At 51.1% G+C, this 13,959-nt stretch overlaps 1 protein-coding gene across 1 annotated transcript; it reads right to left on the bottom strand.

Moving 5' to 3' along the window:
• Positions 1-151: 151 nt before the first annotated feature.
• DUSP5 (dual specificity phosphatase 5) lies at positions 152-13,500 on the bottom strand. Its single transcript, XM_040486402.1, has 4 exons — positions 12,939-13,500; positions 7,500-7,648; positions 4,418-4,637; positions 152-1,632 (listed from the first exon to the last, which is right to left on the bottom strand). The coding sequence occupies exons 1-4, from the start codon at positions 13,315-13,317 to the stop codon at positions 1,232-1,234; spliced, it is 1,149 nt and encodes a 382-aa protein (XP_040342336.1). The 5' UTR covers positions 13,318-13,500; the 3' UTR covers positions 152-1,231.
• Positions 13,501-13,959: the final 459 nt, after the last annotated feature.

The raw sequence follows: 13,959 nt of genomic DNA, 5'->3' as shown, positions 1-13,959 counted from the left end.
CAGCAGCACATGCATCACCACTGCCCTGGTGCTCCTTTGGAAATAGCATTCGTTTGGATCCAGGGAGACAGGCTGGGTCCCCACCTAAATGTATTCCTACCTTACCCCAACTCACCAACGACGAACAAGTGTTTTTTTTTTTTCTTTTTACTCTTTTTATTTTGCACTATAAAAAGACAATAACAACAACAACAACAACCAGTAACATACTGCTTTTCTTCACATTCACATGGATTTTAGGAAATTATTGCCTTTTCCCCTGGAGAAAGAACCTACGGACAAAAACGAAGTACCACATTACAAAATCTGTAAACCCCAGAAGTCCACAGCTTGAAGACAACCCCCAGGGGCAGGGATGAAGACGTGTGTCACCGGAGACGAGACAAGCACACACACACGAAGGACGGCAAACTGGGGAAAACGACCATTTCAATGCCACTGACCCAGACAGCGGGTGCCCTATTTCCCTTGGCACCCACTGCTACCACCTCGAAGGGGTGATTTTTGGTCTAAGGTCTGAAGAAGAGTTGCTTTGAGGAGAGGTGCAATGAGAAAGGTTCAAGTATGAGTAAGAATCATGCGAAGTCCGAAGTCAGGGAAGAACCCACGGTGGAGAGGACACCCAGATAGGTCAGTGTCTCCCTACTTCAACCGCCTGTCTCTACTGACCCCAAGAGGGAGCCTCAAAAACATCTGAGGGTTTAAAGCAGCACACAGATCGTGTCCCTCCAAACCCTGCAGGGTTACTTTCCCGACTGGGTGGTGATCAGCTTATGCCCTGAAGCAACAGAGACAGATACTGAGACTGCCAAAGTTAAAAAAGTAAGGTGGAAATTGTGCTTCCTTCAAAACGAATTGGCTTCGTAACTGCCTTTTCTCCCGGTCTAGCAACTGCTTTCTCCCATGCTGCTGCAGGGATTTATTGCCTTACGCTTGAAATGAGAAGGCAAACTTGGAGGGGCAGGGACTGGGCGGTCCTGAGAGGGCACGGGGTCTGGAAGTACAGTAGTTGGCACGCGCTGTGCTCTCATGATGGCTTGGCCTTCCTTCGGTCCCGAAAACCTATCCCCGATGTCAGTGTGAAGTTCCTTTGCAAGCCTGGTGCTCACTCTCCCAGTGGGGCAGTGGGACAGAGTGAGGTCTTCGGTATTGCACGGGTATGAAATGTCCACGAGTTTAGAAAGCAGAATCACAGTTGTTCTTGGGACTGGGCTGTTTCCCCATCCCGGTTTCAGCAGGATGTGGCCGTGGCCACAGGGCTCCTGCTGAGCTCTGAGACTGTCGAGTGGGTGGGCACTGGCACCAGCACCGAGGTAGGGAATGTGCAGTAGGAACCTTGCACGTCAGGGCTCAATGTCTGCAAATGGGCTATGAATGAAGAGCTGGCTGCCTCCCCTTGGCAGGAGGGAGCCTGTGGCGTGGAAGGCAGGATCTCAGACTCATACTGCAGGAGCTGGCCCATGAAGCCGAAGTTGGGCGAGACCACACTCCTCCGCTGCTTGATGTAATCGAAGGCATCCTTCAGGCGGAACTGCTTGGTTTTCATGAGGTAAGCCATGCAGATGGTGGGCGAACGGGAGATCCCAGCCTCACAGTGGACCAGGACCTTGCCTCCCTTTTCCCGGACACAGTCTGGAAGGAAGAAAAGACAGTGAGGATGAGTTGGGACTGGAACCCAAAAGGCAATGCCAAGATACAAGCATTAAACACAAAAGTGACCTGGTTATCAAAACATCACGTCTGTTTGACAGCTGCGGTTCCTACACAGTCTCTGATGCCCCTTGGCAAGGACGGAGCTTTTGGGGTCCCACCAAGGTCTATCCCCACTTAGGACCTTTCTATCCTTAGAGGTGCCTCCTTGTTCGCCAGGATACTTGCATAGATTCTGCCCCTGAGCAGGCCAGACCTGGAGTCCAGCAGTCTCACATCCCTTCCTGGAGATGCCATCTTAACTCAGGTCCCGTGGATGGGTTTCGAGAGGGCATTGGGAAATCCTTGACATTGCGTGCAAATTTATTGGGTAGGCACATTTCCCTGAGAGGGTCCCAGGTACAAAGACTGACTTGGAAATGCAATTCCTGTCTCTCAGGATCTGAGTCTTATGGTGATGACCCAGCAGTCCTCTCCTGCTAGAGGCTTGTCAGCCTCGCTGGGCACCCTCTCTGGCTGTGCCAGGGGAGGGATGCTTGGCTCAGCTCCCAGGGTTCCCACCACCAAACATACAATAAGTAGTGCACAGCCACTAATTATAGCCCTGGCTAAGTGACGCTTACTAGACCGGAGGATATAAATGGCTTTCGCAAACTCCATCTTGCACAACAATGGGAGTCACTGCCATCAAGCTACCACCATCAGTCAGCATTCTTTTAGCTCAATATGACTAGGGGGTGCCCTCCTTTCCTGTTCCACTCCTCTCCCCCAAAGAACTACAATAGTTAAAAATGAGGGGCAAAAGGTTGCACACATACACACACCAATTAAAACCCACGAAAAACAGCCGTTCCAATTCCCTCTCTCGCTAATGAGGAAATGATTACATTACGACCCGGGAAGTTCGATGATGTACCTAGCACTATGTGAGGCCACAGTACACAAAAACACTGAAGGTTTCGAAGGGAAAATCAAGTCAGCTCCCTTACCCGCCTCCCTCCTCAAGTTGGAGACGTTTGTAAATGAATCCGCAAGATCTAAAACATCAAGTTCCTGAGGAGGCAGGGAGGAACCCTGGAGTTTCCCCAGCAGAACGGAAATCCCAAAGGACACGCTCAGTGTAGCTCATTGGAGGTACCCCCAATTTAGTCTGACTCAAAAGAAATAAAGCCCCTGGAAAGTTAGTTCAAAGGGGACCCCAACCCCTAGGATTGCAGGGTCATGGCTCCTGATTTTCTTTTGCTCCTTGTAGGCTAGCTTTTAGTTGACCAGTGCTGTATCCAAGAAAACAAAGGGCTTAGAGCGTGTTGCTTCCGCTCTACCCCTCAGGGCCGGTGTTCCATGTGACCTTCCCAGGGCCTTCCCCTGGGAAGGAGGTCAACACAGGGTATGGCCTCAGTCCCTCCTTTTACCAGGAGGGCAAGAAGTCTGGGGAAAAGCATCCTGTGCTTTCAAAATGTTGTCGGTTTGTGCGGTTATGTACACAACACACAGGATGGGGAAGGAGGGTTCTGAGAAATGGACGGGGGCGGGTTTCATGACCTCACCGAGGAGCTATCTAGGTAATTAAATAACTGGCAGAGAAGGGCAAGGCATTCCCAGGGTCAGGGAGACAAAGTCAAGGGTTTCCCACTCGCAACCCATCATTTGGGCTGCCTCTCAGAGAGCCAAAGGAATCATCTCAGCCCAGAGGCTCAGGGGACCAGGACATGGTCTTTTTGGCCTCTGGTGAGTTTTCCAGTGGGTTTCCTGTAGAGGAGAAACCATGTGCGATGAGCACTGGGCCCACCAGGTGGCCAAAGCTAGGCGGAGTGGAGGGTGGGGGGGCTTCAATTGCTACCCGCACTAAGTAGTTATTGATGTGGCCAACATCTGCCTTTCCCCCTCCAAAAGCCCTCCAAACAAGATAAGGAAAATCACATCTCAGCTTCAACAGCTATGCATATTCAAGGGAAAGAAGGACTCTGGGAAAGAAGGCAAAACCACAAGGTTGGGGAGTGGTGTTTGCAAGTCTGAGACAGCAAAAAGTCAGCCTTGCAGCCAAGGAAGAGGGATGGGGGAAAGGGAAGATGTCAAATGAGAGAAAAATCAAGGTTATGCTGAAGAGGTGGGGGCCCAGGGCCCAAAGCCCTCTCCGGGCAGAGGGGCCGGAGGCTTCCAGGCCTGCACAGGGGAGGAAATGATAACTGCCTAACACAACGTACAAAAGATGACAACTTTTCTGTGCGCAAAGCATGAAGCTTGATCAAATGCTATCTTTAATCCAAAATTAGCTGAAAATGCAAAACAAATTGCCCCTAAAGCAGTCTGCCAAAAACCATGAAAAGCTGCCAGGGCCCTCGGGGCTCAGCGTGTTAAGCAGTGCTCTCTCAATCCTTCTGTTTGCTTTTTAAAAATACCCCAACCTACGTAGGAGCACAGTTGGGATGGTTCTTTCCTTCCCTTGCTTCCCTGGCGTGGGGCATTACGCACGGACACACCGCATCCCACCCAGCTTGAAAAAAATAACACGAGTGGCAGTGAGTACTGCCATAAAATGATATTAATTCATTTATCTTGCAAATTAAAGCTCCTATTAATAGCAACTCGAATCCTCCCCTCTGTGTCTTTGGTGGCTGCAAACCTTCCCGGCTCCAACTCCTGGTGGTTGCACAGACAAGACGCTTGTTTTTCTTCTCGGCAAAGGTAGCCTCCATCAGTACATCAGAACCAGAACAGGTGCCCTAGGCAGCTCCCCAAATAACGGAGGGCGAATGACTGAACCTACCAATGAAGTCTATTGCTTCTTGAAAGTGGGAGCTAATGTCAGCTGTGTGGCTGTCTTCCACGGGGATCCATTTGTAGTGTAGGTGGGTCGTGCAGGACTCGGAAATCCGCCGTGAGACATTCAGCAGGGCCGTGATGTGCAGGTTGGCGAGGAGCTCGCACTTGGATGCATGGTAGGCACTTCCAAGGTAGAGGAAAGGGAGGATTTCAACTGGGCCGCCCTGGAAGCAGGGGCAAAGGATAGCCAGGGAATATCGGATTAGCTTGCTCATTTAGGAGAGGAAACAAAACAAGTCTGACCTACTTGTTGGAGGGTGGGAGGTTCCCTTTCTGGTTTCCAGGTAGAGAGTTCAGAGCCAGGGTAGTTCAACCAGGAGTGTGGGTGGAGCCACCACCCTGGCCAACTCTCTACCCTACATTGCTACCTTGTGACTCAGTGACGGCAAAGCCCACACAGCGAAGATTTTCGTTTTCTTACACATATTGATTGAGGAGGCAGGAAATGCTAGCAGCTTCCCCGTGCTGATGGGGATGAGAAGCTATGTGTAATGGGAAGAATCGAGAGGCTAATGTCCCAAGTTCTAGCTGCCCTGACAGAACCAGGGCAAGCCTTTTAACCTTGGGGCAAGCCCTGCTTTTTCTCTCAGGGAAGCAGATAAAACTCAACAAGATGAGAACCCTGCTTTACAGTCCTGATATTTTATAGTGTATCTTATGAAACCTAGGACACTGATCCTAAGGTGCATGTGGTTTTAGCGATGTTAAAATGTGCCCCCCAAAAGGATGCTTCTTAGAAGTGAAAACAACCACTGTTTACCCAGGATCCTTAAAGAAAAGCTGTTAAGCCATGTGCAGAGGGGCTTCTCCCACACCTGATCTTTGTCAGGTAGCGCTGAGGGTTCGTGAAAGATGCTTACATCAGCCTTTTGGAAGGCCACCCACACACCAGGATTCCCGTTAAGGAGGATCCCAGTTAGAACCAGAGACCATCTCCCCTGAGGCAAAGTTAAAAGGAACAGCTAGACTGTGGCAGTCTTAGCATCTCCAGGGTGGCAAGACAAGCCAGTCAAAACTGGAACAATGGGAGCCCCCCCTCCCCGATTTAGAGGGAAACACTGTGCTTGAGGGGGGACAGTGGCTGCGTCTTTGGGAGCCTCTCCCATATCATCCATCTGCTTCCTGTGTTTCCACTTCCTGTCCTGGAATAAAGTCGAATGGAAACTCAGCCAGATCCACAGTAGGGAAAGAGGCATAGGATGAAGGACAGCAGCAGGCAATTCTCAAATTACCCATCATGCAGTGTGTGCTTTTTCTTTCCAGAGAAATCAAGTGTTTGGGCAAAGGTCAGTTTGGCTAATCAGAAGAAAGTTATGGACGATTTTACAAAGGATAGTAAAAGTAACAACTAGTTATTTTATTAGCACCTACAATAGCTGGCCCCGGACTTAATACTTTATACACACCTACATAGATCTCTCTCTCTCCTTTTAGTGCCTTGGAAAACACTGACAAACCGGGCCTGGGATCTCATCCAGTTACTTATATAGCCTAGATCAACACACTCCTGAAACCACGTTTCTTTGCTTTTCTGAATCCTGTTTAGACTCAAGAGGAAGAAACCCCAAAGGTTAACACGACCTTGGCTTGGCTTCTCTCAACGCAGAAGCGCTTCTAAGAAATAGCACGAGGGGGTTCCCCAGATGAACCCTGGAGACACATCAGGGCCTCCCCAGTCCTCTCGGCCAAAGGTCTGTTGTGCTTTCATGATATCCTGCCAATTCTTGTTTCTCTTTCACTTTCTGAGAAGTGAGGGGAAAACACCACCCTAACAAACAAAAATAGGAATCCAGCTAAGCCGCATGCCCATGGCTTGAAAGCTTGAGGGTTCATCATACGCTGTATTTTCAATAAAGAAAAACAAAATAATAACCGTGGCACCTTGCCAAGCTAATGGGCTCCCAGGATCCCATTCAAGGGAAGTCACTTGGCTTTACTGGGAAGTTTATTCGCAGGGGCAAAGCTCTGCTCATGCTAGGCAGCTGGCACTTTAAACAACAGTCAGACGTCTTCCTTTTTATGATCTGGATATATTCTTATTTTGTGGGAAAGCCTGGAGAAGCTCCTCCTACCAGGTCAGGTGGCTAGGATGGCCCCTTTCTAAAAGAAGGCATGTAGAAAACAGAACAAGGTCTTGCAAAGAACCAGAGTTGAGAGAAGGGAGGAGGTCTGGGCCTACTGTTGCCAGGATTCTTTGCAGATAGATCATTTCACCAGCTGTGAGACAAGTTTTTTCCCTCTGTAAAATGGGAAGGTGGGCTTTGATCTATGGTTTCTGCCAGATTTGGGACCTTGCCCACCTTTTGCCCATCCTCCAACATTGTAGGTAACCCCTGACTGAGCCTTCCACATTTTCATCCTTTAGTGAGTTGTCAGAAGGTATAAATTCTTTGAAGGAAACCGCCCCCCCCCATTTGTATGAGCATGAAATCCTCTATAATATCTCTTGATCTGCTCTGGTTTCTTAATTTATGGAATTGTAAGCACCAGAAACCCTTAGAGACTGCTTAGCCATCCCAAGGGTTGTTTCTCCACGACCCTCCCTCAACCTCCCCCCCAGCCCCATTTCAGTTAAAAATAACAAGACACACTTTGACAGGTACTAGGCTGGTTTGTAGAAACTGCAGAGCATGAACAATTCAGGAAAAGATCAGGAAAGATCAACACAGGAAGCCTGAAAGTCGGCTCTGAAACACCTTCAGGGAAACCTAAACCGATATTTTGAAGCTTCTCTGCACTTCCTAGGCCAGCTAATAATAATGTATCTTTCACTTCCCCCTTTCTCCAGAAGCTGTCAAGCATCCTGTGGCTCGTTTGCTCTTGTCAGCTTGTTTGCTGGAAAGAAGCCCATTTGGATGGGCTCTTGGATGGAAACTCAAGTTGGCAAGTAACAGCTCTCTGAAGCTCGAGGGCTCTGCCCAAAACCCTGATCCACAAAAGAACGAACCGGTGCTGCTGAGCGGGGAGAGGAAGAGCTGGGGTGCCGAGGAAGGAACAGAGTCAGCAGCCAAGACCACACCACGTACCTGGTCATAAGCCGGCCTGTAGCTGATGCTGAGCACTGGTTTCCCACACTGGTTCATGAGGGCTTTCTCGGTTTCAACCTTCTCTTGTGAAATGGGTTGTACATCCACGCAACACTCAGGATATTCCGAGTAGAAGTTGTCATATCCTCCTGCAAGGAAAACGAAAAAGGAAGAGAGATGTTAAGCATTGATTTCTCAGGCTTTCAGAAAATGCCCCCAATTAGTCAATACCCCAAGTGTGGAAGAGTCAAGAATATTATGCTAACACAGATTCCGGTCTTACAGAAAAATTGAACCAAGCCAACTAATAGCTTTGGAATAGAAATGGGCTACACCCCCCTCCTCCCGCCCCCCCCCCGACACACACACACACACACACACACACACACACACACACACTTTTTTCCCCTCTCTTCTAACAAGCTACAGTTCAGAGAGGCAATGATTAACTTTTTGCGTCTATCAGAAGCAGCTTAAACTGTGAAAGGAAATGTATCCGACATCTGGCAAATATTAACCAAATCCCTCCAGAAAACAAAAGCTATTTTCACTTGTTTGTCTAAAATGCAGGTGTGATTATACAGAATTTCATTCATTTGCAAGAAGAGACTCCTAAATTGGTTTGCTTCATCCCTAGCCCATTAGCTCTGAACTGGATTATAGACGGAACCCTCTCTATTCATAAGGGAATGGGGGCCAATATGAGGTTTAAACTCAGTGCAATAAAACAACCCTGCCCTTTCGCACTCCCAAAGTGCTCAGAACACTGCTGACAATCCTCTCTATAGGTCCGATTTTGAGTAATCAATCTAGTTAATTAACTTCCAAACCAAACTGGAGACCCAAGGCCTTTGGAACTTAATTCTCAGTCCCAGTAAGTAAGAACTGTCTCTCTCCCCTTGAAGATCACCTCACCTCCCTGACCTTTCTCCACGACTACATATCCTCAAATGATAAACTTCTCCAGATGGGTCACTTAAGGTAAAACCTACCTGTGACCAAGTCATAGAAACTTGGGTATACAAAGAAGTCTCAGCTATTAAATACAGAGAACAAACTGAGGGTGGATGGGGGATTGGGGGAGAGGGGAAAATGGGTGATGGGCATTGAGGAGGGCACTTGTTGGGACGGGCCCTGGGTGTTGTATGTAAGCCAATTTGACAACAAACTATATTCATAAAAAAAATTTTTTTAATGCAAAAAAAAAAAAAAAAAAGTCTAAGGCCCAGCACTCAGTGGGAAAGAACCAAATAAAAAACTGGCCTCAGAAGCCTCAATGAATAGGCCAGCTTTACTTGGGGACATCCTTGCTCCCAATCCAAGAGGACTTAAGGCCCTTCCAAGAGCCTCCAGAAAACCTGCTTCTAATTTTTTTCTGACCCAGAAAATTCACTTGGGGTCAAATCATCAATTAGATACACATTGTAGAGGCCATGTATTTTCTACAAAATCCCCTCTTTCTTCTGTCTCTTGGTGTTATTACAGCCCCACAGTGAAGCATGTGGTGGTTCTAACCCCCTGCAGTAGACAAATGGTTAATGGATACCATGGCGGTCTCCAGCTCCCTCCCAGAAGCTGCAGCCAATTCCTAGAATGAGTCATCTTGCCATTACTGCTTCCTCCCAGCTTGCTGGAACTGCCCCCGCCCCCAGTGAGTACACTCAAATCTCCTCTGTGGTCACTTTAACAAAAAGCCCATTGGGCCTCCCCAGATGAGCTTCTGGACCTCTAGGTCAGTCAGGACAAAAGACCACGCCAGAGAGCAATGGAGGTGGAAGGTGGCAGTGTTTGTGGTTTAGTTTCCCCTTCCTCCCAACCGTAGCCCCTAGGCCCTTGCCCTCCTAGGAGGCAGAAAGAATGTCAGACTTACACGGACACACAGACACACAGCTTCGCTGGAAGAGGTGTCCCTAGCTAGTAAATCACTTCCTGTGCCTGGGCCTCCAACATTTTGGGTTCCAGGAGACAAACTGAGTGATACGGAACAGGAATCTGGAGTAAGAGTGGCCCAGGCGTTCCCAAGCTTTCCCAAGAATGAGGCTTGGGAAAGAGAAGCAAGCCTTCAGGCCACCCCATCTCTTGTCTGTAAATAGCGCACTTAAGAGTTGGCTGTTAGGAGGACAGACAGGAGGTGCGGGTGTGGGTTGGGTCCTGCCTGCCCACTGACAAAATAAGGCAAGCAACACAGATTCTCAGCGTAGCTCTGAGGGCCAGATAAACAGCGTCCTGTCTCTTCAAGCTGGGGTCAGGAGTCCTTCAGATTAGAGGGTCTCTGTCTTTCACCCACTCCTTTCAGAGGCATGGAGAGACAGAACATTCTTCTCTGGTGCCTCACTTGAGTTGCAAGAGCCGAGACAATTCTTTTGGCTGCCTCAACCCTCTTCAGAGTGATTCTGCTTTTGATCACCACTGCATTACCAGGGGAGCAGAGAAGGTGCATGCACACTGCTTATAAATACACACTGACAATGCCATTAGGTCATCACCTCATTTTAGCGGGGGGTTTTTTTTTGGGGGGGGATGAGAGGAGGATTAAGGGAATCGTAAAAGGCATTGCTCCCAAGATCTGAAACGCCACTAGATTAAAACCTGAATTCAGGCATGCCTGAGTGGCTCAGTCAGTTAAGTGTCCAGCTCCTGAGTTTGGTTCAGGTCATGATCTCACAGTTTGTGAGCTGGAGCCCCACATCCAACTCTGCACTGACAGCATGGAGCCTGTTTGGGATTCTCTCTCTCACCCTCTCTCTCTGCCATTCCCCCATTTGTGTGCACTCTCTCTCAAGATAAATAAGCTTAAAAAAATAAATAAATAAAACCTGAACTCACATCTGGACATGAGTTAGATAAGGAAAAAAAAATTTCTTTGGCAACAACTTAAGATTTTAGTAATGTTATAACGGTAAGTATCAAGCAACTTACACTGAAAATTAAAACACACACAATATCAACCCGGCAATTTTACTGAAAGATAGTGCACATGCAAAGCATCTGGACAAAGATCTATTTTACCACACTGCCTCAAATAGTGAGGCTGAAAAGTAATCAGCCAGCTGCCACCAGGGGATTTGTTTAAAAAGTAAAATTGGGGCTCCTGGGTGGCTCAGTTGGTTAAATGTCCAACTTTGGCTCAGGTCATGATCTCATGGTTCGTAGGTTTGGGCCCCAAATCGGACTCTGTGCTGACAGCTCAGAGCCTGAAGCCTGCTTCAGATCCTGTGTCTCCCTCTCTCTCTGCCCCTGCCCCACTTGTGCTCTGTCTCTCAAAATAAAAACATTAAAAAAAATTTTTTTTTAAAAAAAAATTTTTTTTTCAACGTTTATTTATTTTGGGACAGAGAGAGACAGAGCATGAACGGGGGAGGAGCAGAGAGAGAGGGAGACACAGAATCGGAAACAGGCTCCAGGCTCTGAGCCATCAGCCCAGAGCCTGACGCGGGGCTCGAACTCACGGACCGCGAGATCGTGACCTGGCTGAAGTCGGACGCTTAACCGACTGCGCCACCCAGGCGCCCCTAAAAAAATTTTTTAAAAAGTAAAGTGGACATGTATGCTCTGATATGAACAAATATCCCAAGATCGAGTTAAGTGAAAGAGGCATGAATAGAAACTATACAAAACCATTCTATGTTTTAAAGATACTCATGGCAAATTAACTTGTCTAAAGACGAACAAGAGAAATAGTGGGTGGCTGTCTCCGGAGAGTGTAAGTAGGTTCTAGGGGGTGCAGAAAACCCACTTTTCATTGTAGAGCCTTTGTGCTTTAAAAATTTTTACTTGTGTATGTTACTCTCATTAAAAAAAAAAAAAAATTTTTTTAAACATGAATTTTCCGGAGATGTGAGCTGCTTACTTCCTGTGGCAGTAACTTCTAAACCGTCAGCATGACCCCCCTCCTCCCACCCAGTGCTGAAGAGGGGTGGGGAGCCCAGGTAGTACCAGGAGGAGTTTCCTGGAACATATCTTTCATGATACTTGGGGAGGCGGTAGCTTTTCCTGTATTCATTGCTAAGAACAGGAGACAAAAACCACATCAGGAAGAGAAAAAAAATCCGGGGCTAAGTGTGAAACTTCTGCAGAGCTTGGAGGGCATCCCTCCATCCCCTGAGGGCTGAGGATGATGGACAAGGAAGAGCATCTTCTGCCTGTCTCCTCCCTAAGAGGAATCAACCAGGGACAGTTTACAAGAGGTGCTAATACGGGGGCGGGGGCGGGGGCGGGGGGGGGGGGGGGCGGCTGCCCATGTGATCTCCTGGCCTGGACTGTGTGAAATTCCCCAAATTGCATGGTTTTAAAACAAGGCCCTCACTCTCCATTCACTGCCCCTGAGTTCTGAACCACATCACTGTTGTATCTCAAGGCATCTGCAACAGGGTTGGCAGGGCCTTGGGGCACAGCTTGGGCTGAAGCCTCATCTCTGCACTGTGGGCTAGGTCTTTCATACATTCGAGGTTACAAAGGATTCAAATACAAGGCGGGAAAAGTCATAGGAGTTGGCCCAAGAATCATTGCTCTGTAGTTTGTCAGTCACCCACCACACCACCAGGAAGTCCAAGTCCTTTCTCCAGCAGGTGTAATGGGCTGACTGGTGGGGCAGCTTCTGGGGCATCTCAAACCAAAGGCGACGGAATCCCCTCCACCACTAAGGTCCTGAGTCCTGGCTGCACCTCTCCGGAGTCCTGGCACGACAGCCAGCCGCCCCTCACCCCGGGGAGACAGCAGGAGGCCAGCCCTGCGGGGGTTTTCTCCGGGCGGTAGAGCGAAGGGGTGAAAAGGGTGGGAAGGCTGTCAGCTCCAAATTGAGCTAGAGAAAGGTCTGGGAGGGGAGAAAGGAAGGCCGGAGGAAAACAATAAAAAGCAGTAAAATAAAATAAAATGGAAAGGAAGGGGAGGGACTCGCCAGGGTCAAAAAGGCAAGAGGGGTCGGTGAAGACAACCTAACGTACGCTTATTTTCCAGGCGGGAGGAAAGGGGACACCGCGGCGCCACGCTCCGGGGGGGTGGCGACCTGCTGATCCCGCCAGATCTGTCTATCAGAAAGACTCAGAGCCCAGGCCCCAGAGAGGGCGGCTAAGCCGGCGCGGGGAAGCGGAGACCCGCGCCAGTCCTGGCCGACGGCCCCTGCCGCCGAGAAGGGGCGCCCCCGGCAGCGTAGCCAACCGCACCCACCCCGGCGGACCTGCCGCCGGGAGCTTTCGAGGAACTCGAGTGGGGAGGGGGAAGCTCTGAGCGCTGACAGTGGCGGTGCCCTCCCCAGCGCACGTCAAGCCCCAGCGTGGAGGCTCCGGCAAGTGGAGACTACCGGGTCCGAGGTCGAAGACGACGCCCCGCACAAGGAGGGGGCGCCCCGCACAAGGAGGGGACCCCCAGAGCCCCGGACTCTCCGGCGCGGTGGCAGATTGGTGGTTGGTGACAGGGAATCGGCGGCCCCGATGCGCTCACCTTTGAGGAAGTAGACCCGCGGGCCGGCGGGCAGGCAAGCGAGCAGCGAGGTGAGCACGACCCGCGCGGCGCTCTCCTCGCGCAGCTTCTGCCAGTGGCGGCTGCCCTGGTCGAGCACGACCACGGCTGCCACGCCGCCGCCGCCCTCCTGCAGCAGCCGCGCGCGCGCCGCCTCGTCGGGCAGCACGTAACGCGCAGACACCGCGCCGCCGCGGGCCCGCCGCAGCACCACCGAGTTGAGGTTGACGTTGAGCGAGCCGCGCACGCTCGAGGCGGCGAAGGCCAGGTAGGGCCGGCAGTCGAGCACCACGCAGCGCGCCGCCGCCTCCTTGCGGAGCATCTTGCGCAGCTGGCGCCCGTCGAGCGACGTGACCTTCATGCCGCCGCCGCCCAGCGGTCGCGCGCCGCGCGCCCCGCAGGTGCCCACGGCCAGGGTGCCCGCTGGCGAGGCACGGGAGGGCGGCCCGCGAGGCTGCGGCCGGCCGACCGAGCCCGGCGCCGGAGCGGCCGCTCAACTCTTCTTTCCCGCCCCGAACGCTCGGCACCCGGCCGGGCCACTCGCCGCCCCAGAAGCCGGGGATTCCGCCGGCAGCGCGGCGTTTTATGTGAATGAGTGTGCGGCCTGTGACGTGGCTGCCCATATAAGGCCAAATATGGGTATTTCCCCGCCCCCTTCGGGCTGTGGCCACACCCCCGGGGAGCCGGAGGCGCGGGGCGGGAGCCCGGCGTTAGTCAGCCGGAGAAAGAGGAAGTGACAGGCGCCTCCCTCTGCTTTCTGTGGCATTGCGCGGAGACACTCACTCGCGCATCACCGGGGGCTGCCGGTGGGGTGTCAGGAGCGTTACGAGGCCGAGGTGACCCACGCTGTGCGGGAAGAGGAGGAAGCGGAGGAGGCAGGGCCCGGCGCCGCATAATCAGTCCGGCTTCGAGTTTCAGAGACGTAGGTTCAGAACCTGCTGGGGGCTGTGCCAGACACCGAGCCAGGCAGGGCTACGGGAGCCCGCGGCCGGTGCCCCCACAT

The sequence above is a fragment of the Herpailurus yagouaroundi genome, unplaced genomic scaffold (genome assembly GCF_014898765.1).
Source record: "Herpailurus yagouaroundi ecotype Mexico unplaced genomic scaffold, PumYag 163, whole genome shotgun sequence".
In the NCBI taxonomy this organism is placed as follows: Eukaryota; Metazoa; Chordata; class Mammalia; order Carnivora; family Felidae; genus Herpailurus; species Herpailurus yagouaroundi.
The sequence above is the reverse complement of the archived record's forward strand: the minus strand, read 5'-3'. Positions and strand labels throughout refer to the sequence as shown.

Coding starts and splice junctions, on each gene's coding strand:
- DUSP5 (XM_040486402.1), bottom strand. CDS start 13,317: ATGAAGGTCACGTCGCTCGACGGGCGCCAGCTGCGCAAGATGCTCCGC. Junction 7,649..12,938: donor GCGGGTCTACTTCCTCAAAG/GTGAGCGCATCG, acceptor TTTTCCTTGCAG/GAGGATATGACAACTTCTAC. Junction 1,633..4,417: donor AGAAGCAATAGACTTCATTG/GTAGGTTCAGTC, acceptor TCTTCCTTCCAG/ACTGTGTCCGGGAAAAGGGA.